Source organism: Oncorhynchus tshawytscha, unplaced genomic scaffold, assembly GCF_018296145.1.
Source record: "Oncorhynchus tshawytscha isolate Ot180627B unplaced genomic scaffold, Otsh_v2.0 Un_contig_19795_pilon_pilon, whole genome shotgun sequence".
NCBI lineage: Eukaryota > Metazoa > Chordata > Actinopteri > Salmoniformes > Salmonidae > Oncorhynchus > Oncorhynchus tshawytscha.
Genome location: NW_024607247.1, coordinates 4,537 through 15,976, shown reverse-complemented (window position 1 = coordinate 15,976; position 11,440 = coordinate 4,537). Strand labels below are relative to the sequence as shown.

Genomic DNA, 11,440 nt, shown 5'->3' with positions numbered 1-11,440 from the left:
AATGTATATGTATCTGGTAATGTGTGTGTATCTGGTAATGTGTGTGTATCTGGTAATGTGTATGTATCTGGTAATGTGTGTGTATCTGGTAATGTGTGTGTATCTGGTAATGTATATGTGTCTGTATCTTCCAAATAATGGAATGTTCTCAAACCATTATTGTCCATGATATCGACATGGTTACGGATTCCACATTAGGACCGTGGTGAAGATCTTTGTGGGCTATACTCGGCCTTGTCTCAGGATGGTAAGTTGGTGGTTGAATATATCCCTCTAGTGGTCTGGGGGCTGTGCTTTGGCAAAGTGGGTGGGGTTATATCCTTCCTGTTTGGCCCTGTCCGGGGGTATCATCGGATGGGGCCACAGTGTCTCCTGACCCCTCCTGTCTCAGCCTCCAGTATTTATGCTTCAGTAGTTTATGTGTCGGGGGTCTAGGGTCAGTTTGTTATATCTGGAGTACTTCTCCTGTCTTATCCGGTGTCCTGTGAATTTAAGTGTGCTCTCTCTAATTCTCTCTTTCTCTCTTTCCTTCTCTCTCTCGGAGGACCTGAGCCCTAGGACCATGCCTCAGGACTACCTGGCATGATGACTCCTTGCTGTCCCCAGTCCACCTGGCCGTGCTACTGCTCCAGGTTCAACTGTTCTGCCTGTGATTATTATTATTTGACCATGCTGGTCATTTATGAACATTTGAACATCTTGGCCATGTTCTGTTATAATCTCCACCCGGCACAGCCAGAAGAGGACTGGCCACCCCTCAGCCTGGTTCCTCTCTAGGTTTCTTCCTAGGTTTTGGCCTTTCTAGGGAGTTTTTCCTAGCCACCGTGCTTCTACACCTGCATTGCTTGCTGTTTGGGGTTTTAGGCTGGGTTTCTGTACAGCACTTTGAGATATCAGCTGAAGTACGAAGGGCTATATAAATACATTTGATTTGATTTGATTTTGGGGAGATGCAAATGGCCACCCTCCAGATAACAAGTCATTAGTGTGAAATAATACACAACATCTTTTGGCTTTTGACCATTTTTTGTTCTTAATCATTGTTGGGGAAAAATTGGATCCAGATCAGATGTTTGGTACTATATTTATTGAAAAGTATATGAATACTAGCAATTAAAATGTCCAATTTGGGTGCAATAAATTTGCTTAAATTCTCAGAGATCAAATTATATTTATATTATATAACTCAATAATTAATCTTAATTTCAAAACAATTTGAGATGGTGGATGTGGATTTTATTCCTTCTGGTCTTCTGAGTTGGAACTACCTGATTTGAAATAGGTGTGCAGGCAGTCAACACCTTTAGCAGCGGCTAATACAGCCCCTGCTGCAATGGAGAATGGATTGTACATGGCTCCCAACCCCAATACAGCCGAACTGGCAAGTGCTGACCACTTGCACTCATTCAATTTCTCTTCTCTTCTTCTTCTTTCTTCCTCTTCCTGTCTCCTCTCTCTGTCTCTCTTCTCTCTCCTCCTGTCTCTCTCTCTCTCTTTTCTCCTTTTCCTGTCTCTCCCTCTCCTCCTCCTCTTCGATCTTCCTCTGGGCCTCCTGGTACATCTTGTTGGTGTAGTGTTTTCCTCCATTCTTCTTCACCATCTCCTCTATCTTCTTCAGCAGCTCTGGGACCTGACTGTCTTCTCTCTTGTCATTGTTTAGGGAGTGATATCTGCCTCCACAGATATTGATGAGTTTCTGTAGCTCTTTGCTCTTAGCCAGAAACTCCTCTACTGATTTCCCCTTCAGTTGATCTCCATGAGTGAACAGCAAGATGGTGTACATTGAGGCTTCTTCTCCAAAGCTCTCCTGGATCCACGTCACCGTGTTCCTCTCCTCCTCTGTGAACCTCCCCAGTCTGATCACCAGCAGGAAGGCGTGAGGTCCTGGGACTGACATGTAGATGGCCTTTTCTATTTCACTTTTCATCTCTTCTTGAGACATTGTTGTGTCATAGAGCCCTGGGGTGTCGATGACATCAATGTTCCTCCCATCCACCACTCCACTCTGTTTCTCACTCTGTGCAGTCACAGACACTGGAGAAGCCTCCACTTTAAACCCCTCCCTCCCCAGGATGGTGTTTCCTGTTGCACTCTTCCCTGATCCAGTCTTCCCCACCAGAACTATCCTCCGGTCAGAAGGATGCCCTGAAACTGTGGAAATAAACAACCAATGATTGATTTGATAGTAGATGTCTTGATATAAGGCTACTCTACTTCCATGCACATACTGTATGTGTGTGTGTGTGTGTGTGTGTGTGTGTGTGTGTGTGTGTGTGTGTGTGTGTGTGTGTGTGTGTGTGTGTGTGTGTGTGTGTGTGTGTGTGTGTGTGTGTGTGTCTTTCCTGGTTGAGAGTTGACGAGACATTAAATGCATCTCTTATAGTCAAATAATATTCAGCTTATAGACCCATATAGACCCCACAGGACATGACACCAGGGGTCTCTTCACAGTCCCCAAGTTCAACATGAAACAAATAACATAAATATTAAACAACTTCTCATGGAATGGCAGGAACTGTGAAGGGACAAACTCATTATTTTAATGTATTGTATTGTATTATTATTATTTTATATATTTATACATTTATTTGTGTGACTGTCCTTGTCTATCAGTGTTTAGTTACTTGTCATGTTTTCTGTTTTCTGTTGACCCCAGGAAGAATATCTGCTGCCTCTGGAAAAGACAATGGGATCCAAACAAACAAACATCAAGTGTGTGTGTGTGTGTGTGTATGTGTGTGTGTGTGTGTGTGTGTGTGTGTGTGTGTGTGTGTGTGTACCTTGGCATTGACCAGTGAAGTCTTGCAGACAGAGTGTCAACAGGAACAGAATCTTCAGAGTCCTTCCTCTTCCTCGTGCCATTACTACCACTGCAGCCAATCAAAAAACATGGAAACAGACGATGACCTCATTACAAACGACAACGTCCACATTTCTTGACCCATGCAGAGTGTTCGGCAAGTTCCAACGTTTTTCTCAGCTACTTGACTTTCAAACAACAAAAACGATTAAACTATAAACTATAAAAGAGTGATGATATGTGGTATAACTGTGGATAAACAAATTACATTCCCTAACAACGTAGCCTACATCAGGTGAACACAATGTACTCATATGGGGCGTATCAAATGACATTCTAAACATGGTTATTATTCTACCGCTGCCTGGCTGCTGCTGTTAAGACCAGATAGACCAGTTAGAGGTCGTGTTCCCATTACCATTAAACATCACATCTACTGTGTAGACAGACAGGAACAGTTCAGACAATAATTAAGTGGAATCAGTATAACTGAAACCAGTGCTTATGTGAACAGTTAGAGGTGAACACTTAAACAACGTGTAAGTCGGGAGGTGTCAGAACACAAAGGGTGAGTTCCTCTGTTCCTCTGCTCAGACGTTGCTGACGTCTATGGTGGACAATTGCAAGATTATGTTATAATACTTTTAATTGCATCAAATGTTTGTTTTATGCAACAGAATAGAAGATTCTTATAGCTATTGTGTGTTCTACTGAGGATGGCCTCTGGGAGATCACACTGACAAGAGGAGATATACAATGTCTTTTGGGTGATAAAACCTAAAGAGCAGAGAACATGACTTAATGCTTCTGTTCTATACTGTACCAGGGAGACGTGGCTCCAGTATGGAGTTGGGGGGCCAGACACTGGTCTCTACACAATGACAACTGTTGAAATCGTCAACCAGCCAACATTATCGTAGAGAACTCAATTGATTCACTTTATATGTGTGTGTTGTATTGACCTGCTCCCTTATTAAAAAGTGATGAAAGATTTAGTTTAAGTATAACTCTTGACTTGTGTGATAAGTTTGTCTCTCCACCTTTGATAGTAAAGAAATGAACCACCACACGCTAGATCTTACAACGCCAGGATAGGTATTTTACACATCAGCTAATCCTATCATGTGTTTTTGCAATCTGTCAGTCAACCATTGGTTGATGCATGCAACGTCTAAGCAGTGTGACCTTAGTCAGTACTGACAAAAACCTGCAGGTGTGTCCCTCACAGCAACAACCTGCTATAAGATGGGTGTTGACCCAAGATCAGCCTCCTTGAACAAGGTAAGTATACTGCACTATCTCTGCACTAATCAATGTACAGTATACTGCACTATCTCTGCACTAAACAAGGTACAGTATACTGCACTATCTCTGCACTAAACAAGGTACAGTATACTGCACTATCTCTGCACTAAACAAGGTACAGTATACTGCACTATCTCTGCACTAAACAAGGTACAGTATACTGCACTATCTCTGCACTAAACAAGGTACAGTATACTGCACTATCTCTGCACTAAACAAGGTAAATGTTTCAGGTGAAAGTCTAACCATGTTTCTCCTTTCACTGTTCTACAATGTTAAAACGTGTAGAAATACAAACATACTGTAATCACATGATTATTTACACAAATATTAACAGACCTGGTATCAATAAAATGTCTTCTTAATATTGTACAACAGTTATTAAAGTAATGTTGAGTAGATTGTTGTACAACATTTCATTAGTAAGGTAGTTAAGTTGAATACTCACTTTTAGTGTTGCACGGATCTGTATATTGTTGTCCCCTGTTGTCACTGAGAGAGCTGAAGCAGTGGTCCTGCTGGTTTTGCATAGCTAGATGCCCCAGGTGGGTGGAGATTTACCTCGAACCAATGGAATGGTCTAAAACTCATGCAAAACTAAAGTGCTGCACCTTACAATACCATTGTGCTGCAGTTTACATTCTGTTAAGTTTCATTTTCCCAGCACGTACTCAATTCTAGCCAATGAGAGAATGTTGCTAGGCAAACATTATTCTACTCAGGATAGGCTAAATCGGAATTTTGATTGGGTATCGGCTGTTCAACCTTGGCTGCTTGCCAGAATCATAAGATAGGCCACATCTTTGGATAAAATGAAATGTGTTGGACACATAGAAGTCTCCTTCTGGGAAAAAAAAGGTTAAAAATGAACAAATAAAACTGCATTTTGAAATGTAACTGGATACTGTAGTTGTAACTTTATAGTTGCCTAATCTGGTCCCAGATCTGTTTCTGCTCTTTCCAACTCCATAGATTACCACAGTATGAGTCACAATACCCATAAATCTCAGCTGTCAAACAGGGAAATGGTTCCATTAAGTTTCCACCATGAGGTTTTGAAAAAATGTAGGTTCAAAATGAACAAAAAAACTACAGTGGTAGGTTCTGTGGGGTTTGACTCTTATAGGTGTCATAACCAGCCATAAAAGAACTACAGTGTAGGTTCTGTGGGGTTTGACTCTTATGTAGGTGTCCCATAACCAGCCATAAAAGAACTACAGTGGTAGGTTCTGTGGGTTTTGACTCTTATGTAGGTGTCATAACCAGCCATAAAATAACTACAGTGGTAGGTTCTGTGGGTTTTGACTCTTATGTAGGTGTCATAACCAGCCATAAAAGAACTACAGTGGTAGGTTCTGTGGGTTTTGACTCTTATGTAGGTGTCATAACCAGCCATAAAATAACTACAGTGGTAGGTTCTGTGGGGTTTGAATCTTATGTAGGTGTCATTAACTTGTCTCATCGCGCTCTAGTGACTCCTTGTGGCGGGTCGGGCGCCTGCAGGCTAACCCGGTCGTCAGTTAAATAGTATTTCCTCCGACACGTTGGTGCGGCTGGCTTCCGGGTGTTAAGAAGCGCGGTTTGGTGGGTCATGTTTCAGAGGACACATGACTCAACCTTCGCCTCCCGAGCCCATTGGGGAGTTGCAGCGATGAGACGAGATCGAAAATGTGGAGAAAAAAGGGGTAAAATACAATCTTCATTGAAATAATTCAACACCAGAGTCCTAACCTGCACTAGAGGCTCCAGGGAAACAAGATGCAAGGAATGTTGTGCTCTGTGCTCTGTCCAGGTCTAAAACCTGATTGGTTCACATTAAGAATAGATGGGATTCCAAAACCTGATTGGTTCACATTAAGAATAGATGGGATTCTAAAACCTGATTGGTTCACATTAAGAATAGATGGGATTCTAAAACCTGATTGGTTCACATTAAGAATAGATGGGATTCTAAAACCTGATTGGTTCACATTAAGAATAGATGGGATTCTAAAACCTGATTGGTTCACATTAAGAATAGATGGGATTCTAAAACCTGATTGGTTCACATTAAGAATAGATGGGATTCTAAAACCTGATTGGTTCACATTAAGAATAGATGGGATTCTAAAACCTGCTTGGTTCACATTAAGAAGTTGACAGTTGGCCAGGGATTATAGTACTTTGTGAAGGCAAGATCATTTTCAAATTGTTCGGTAGTTATGTAAGTCAGAAGGATGTCCTCCTTTATGTAGGGGAGGACATGTCCTGCTTTACAGATCATAAGGACACCACCAGAAACAACTGTCAAGTTAAAATACATCGGTCAATGGTTCTGTGATAAGTGGTGCAGAGAGTAAAAAGGGATTATGTGAATCAGCTACGGATATTTTTAGTTTTTTCTTCAACTCTTTAACTTAGCACTTAGTACATCATAGACATTAAAAGGGACATTAAGATAAGTCTGTGAGTCTGTTAGTGTATCGTTCTCTACAAGGTCATGTGACCAGGAGACTCTCTATAGTAGAATGATATGCATTTTCAGATATTATCCTTTCTAATAATTGAAGCAAAATGGTTATTATGTAAATGTCGTCTAGTATGGGACCAGAGGCGGTCAAAATCTGCTGGCACAACAAGGGAGGGGGGTTGTTTAAAATGTTTTACCACTTTACAGAAGTTAGCATAGCATGTATGTTATAGAGATCAGTCCTTTCAGAAGTTAGCATATATAGCACATATGTTATAGAGATCAGTCCTTTCAGAAGTTAGCATATATAGCATGTATGTTATAGAGATCAGTCCTTTCAGAAGTTAGCATATATAGCACGTATGTTATAGAGATCAGTCCTTTCAGAAGTTAGCATATGTAGCACGTATGTTATAGAGATCAGTCCTTTCAGAAGTTAGCATATATAGCACGTATGTTATAGAGATCAGTCCTTTCAGAAGTTAGCATATGTAGCACGTATGTTATAGAGATCAGTCCTTTCAGAAGTTAGCATATTTAGCACGTATGTTATAGAGATCAGTCCTTTCAGAAGTTAGCATATATAGCACGTATGTTATAGAGATCAGTCCTTTCAGAAGTTAACATATATAGCACGTATGTTATAGAGATCAGTCCTTTCAGAAGTTAGCATATATAGCACGTATGTTATAGAGATCAGTCCTTTCAGAAGTTAACATATATAGCATGTATGTTATAGAGATCAGTCCTTTCAGAAGTTAGCATATATAGCACGTATGTTATAGAGATCAGTCCTTTCAGAAGTTAACATATATAGCACGTATGTTATAGAGATCAGTCCTTTCAGAAGTTAGCATATATAGCACGTATGTTATAGAGATCAGTCCTTTCAGAAGTTAGCATATATAGCACGTATGTTATAGAGATCAGTCCTTTCAGAAGTTAGCATAGCATGTATGTTAGAGATCAGTCCTTTCAGAAGTTAACATATATAGCATGTATGTTATAGAGATCAGTCCTTTCAGAAGTTAGCATATATAGCACGTATGTTATAGAGATCAGTCCTTTCAGAAGTTAACATATTTTGCATGTATGTTATAGAGATCAGTCCTTTCAGAAGTTAGCATATATAGCACGTATGTTATAGAGATCAGTCCTTTCAGAAGTTAACATATATAGCACGTATGTTATAGAGATCAGTCCTTTCAGAAGTTAACATATGTAGCACGTATGTTATAGAGATCAGTCTTTTCAGAAGTTAGCATATATAGCACGTATGTTATAGAGATCAGTCCTTTCAGAAGTTAACATATATAACACGTATGTTATAGAGATCAGTCCTTTCAGAAGTTAGCATATATAGCACGTATGTTATAGAGATCAGTCCTTTCAGAAGTTAGCATATATAGCACGTATGTTATAGAGATCAGTCCTTTCAGAAGTTAACATATATAGCATGTATGTTATAGAGATCAGTCCTTTCAGAAGTTAGCATATGTAGCACGTATGTTATAGAGATCAGTCCTTTCAGAAGTTAACATATATAACACGTATGTTATAGAGATCAGTCCTTTCAGAAGTTAACATATATATCACGTATATTATAGAGATCAGTCCTTTCAGGAGCCCAGATCACTTATTTATAAATCCCAACATTGGATGGTTCGGTAGTTGGGTTTCCCAAGGGACTCTACAGGCCACCATACCTGACCTGAGTTGTAAATATAAACAAAAAGAGTTGCCTGGTAATGTGTGTGTATCTGGTAATGTGTATGTATCTGGTAATGTGTATGTATCTGGTAATGTGTATGTATCTGGTAATGTATATGTATCTGGTAATGTGTATGTATCTGGTAATGTGTATGTATCTGGTAATGTGTATGTATCTGGTAATGTATATGTATCTGGTAATGTATATGTATCTGGTAATGTGTGTGTATCTGGTAATGTGTGTGTATCTGGTAATGTGTATGTATCTGGTAATGTGTGTGTATCTGGTAATGTATATGTATCTGGTAATGTATATGTATCTGGTAATGTGTATGTATCTTCCAAATCTTGGAATGTTCTCAAACCATTACTGTCCATGATATCTTTACGGATTCCACATTAGGACCATTGGGGAGATGCAAATGGCCGCCCTCCAGATAACAAGTCATTAGTGTGAAATAATACCCAACATCTGATCTGAGGCTTTTGACCATTCTTTGTTCTTAGTCATTGTTGGGGAAAATGGATCCAGATCAGATGTTGGGTACTATATTTATTGAATAGTATATGAATCCTATCCATCAAAATGTCAAATTTGGGCACAATAAATTTTATTTATTTATTAATTTCTCAGAGATCAAATTCTATATATTATATTATATAACACAATAATTCATCTTAATTTCAAAACAATCTGAGATGGTGGATGTGGAAATCTTATTTCTCCTGGTCTTCTGAGGTGAAATAGGTGTCCATGCACTGATAGCCTTTAACAGCGGCTAATGCAGCCCCTGCTGTTAACGACCATGGAGAGCTGAACATGGCTCCCAACCCCAATGCAGCCATACTGGCAAACGCTGACCACTTGCACTCATTCAATTTCTCTTCTCTTCTTCTTCTTTCTTCCTCCTCCTGTCTCCTCTCTCTGTCTCTCTCCTTCTTCTCCTGTTTCTTCCTCTCCTCCTCCTCTTCGATCTTCCTCTGGGCCTCCTGGTACATCTCATTGGTGTAGTGTTGTCCTCCATTCTTCTTCACCATCTCCTCTATCTTCTTCAGCAGCTCTGGGACCTGAGTGTTGTCTTCTCTCTTGTCATTGATTAGGGAGTGATATCTGCCCCCACAGATATTGATGAGTTTCCGTAACTCTTTGCTCTCAGCCAGAAACTCCTCCACTGATTTACCCTCCACGTGATCTCCATGTGTGAACAGCAAGATGGTGTACATTGAGGCTTCTTCTCCAAAGTTCTCCTGGATCCACTTCACAGTGTTCCTCTCCTCCTTTGTGAACCTCCCCAGTCTGATCACCAGCAGGAAGGCGTGGGGTCCTGGGACTGACATTTCTATACACCTGACTATTTCACTTTTCATCTCTTCTTTAGACATTGTTGTGTCATAGAGTCCCGGGGTGTCGATGACATCAATGTTCCTCCCATCCACCACTCCACTCCGTTTCTCACTCTGTGCAGTCACAGACACTGGAGAAGCCTCCACTTTAAACACCTCTCTCCCCAGGATGGTGTTTCCTGTTGCACTCTTCCCTGATCCAGTCTTCCCCAGCAGAACTATCTTCAGGTTAGAGGGCTGCCCTGAAACTGTGGAAACAAACAAGAAATGATTGATTTTGCAATAATATGTTAAGATAAATGCACAACACAAAGGACTAAAGATCAAGAGGACTAGACGTCAATAGAGTTCCAACGATCAATGGAAATAATGTTTTTTCTGTAATAGGGGATTATTTATCCATGGGTCAGAGACATGGGAGGAATTTGTCTCGACATTGAGCCTGAAATAGGCCATTGGCCCAATTTTATAGCAAGGAATTATAATTGGTCAACTGTAGGCTAGGGTAGGTTTATACAACTACATCCTGTCCCTTTGTTCTGTGGAAAGAATCACGGAGGAGAGAATCACTGAGGACAGGGGAGAATGAACATCTACCTCTCAGCAAAACATATATGATTTGTCCTCTTTGAATAAACTTATTTTTCTCCCCCTCATTTGCTTTGGGGTCTGTGTTATTGAAGAGTAACATCAATTGCTAACACTTGGTGCCGTGACCCAGATGAATTGGTCCAACAACAAGGAAAGACTGAACTGTGTATTGATCCAGGGGAAAGAGAGAGAGAGAGAGAGAGTTTTGAGCCCATTGGATTCAACTGTTAATTTCCTGATTGACTGCTAACATATTGCTGGGTGAGTCCAGACCGATTTCTTTTTATTCCTTTTATTTTACCAGGTTTTCAAGTTAACCAAGTTGTCTGAGAACACATTCTCATTTACAGCAACGACCTGGGGAATCGTTGCAGGGGAGAGGAGGGGGATGAATGAGCCTACTGTTAGCTGGTAATGATTAGGTGATCATGATGGTATGAGGGACAGCTTGAGAATTTAGCCAGGACACCGGGGTTAACACCCCTACTCCTACGATAAGTGCCAAGGTATCTTTAATGACCTCAGAGAGTCAGGACACCCGTTTAACGTCCCATCCGAAAGACGGCACCCTACACAGGGCAGCGTCCCCAATCACTGCCCTGGGACATTGGGATATTTTTTTAGACCAGAGGAAAGAGTGGGACCTATTGGTCCTCCAACACCACTTCAGCAGCGTCTGGTCTCCCATCCAGGGACTGACCAGGACCAACCCTGCTTAGCTTCAGAAGCAAGCCAGCAGTGGGATATCATTTAAAAGAACCAAATCAGGATAAAATAAGTGCATGCAATGAGTGATACGTATTGATGTGATGTATAAGGTATAGTCCTTTGTTTGCACTGTTGCAGGTTTGTTAAATCTCTAGTCCTCTAAAAAAGGTTTGTTAAATCTCTAGTCCTCTATTAAAAAGGTTTGTTAAATCTCTAGTCCTCTATTAAAAAGGTTTGTTAAATCTCTAGTCCTCTATTAAAAAGGTTTGTTAAATCTCTAGTCCTCTATTAAAAAGGTTTGTTAAATCTCTAGTCCTCTATTAAAAAGGTTTCAGTCCTTTTTGTGAAACCTTTTTGCAAAGAAGTGAGTTGCTAGTTGAGTAGCAATTTTTGACACGTGGGTAATGAAAGACTTCAACAAGCTTTTGAAGTGAACACAAGTTTTATGGGTAACCAGGCCCTACAGTTTTGAAAAATAAGAGGTTATAAATATATACACTGCTCAAAAAAATAAAGGGAACACTAAAATAACA

General features: G+C 40.3%; 1 protein-coding gene and 1 pseudogene across 1 annotated transcript; both read right to left on the bottom strand.

The window, feature by feature from the left end:
- Positions 1-1,067: 1,067 nt before the first annotated feature.
- On the bottom strand, positions 1,068-4,913 carry LOC112241648 (annotated as a pseudogene).
- Positions 4,914-8,853: 3,940 nt separating this feature from the next.
- On the bottom strand, positions 8,854-9,602 carry LOC121842421 (GTPase IMAP family member 7-like; the record flags this gene model as incomplete). Its single annotated transcript, XM_042312412.1, is given in 1 exon segment — positions 8,854-9,602. A coding segment is annotated over 1 exon segment (621 nt), but the record flags the coding sequence as incomplete, so codon positions are not given.
- Between the last annotated feature and the right edge of the window lie 1,838 nt (positions 9,603-11,440).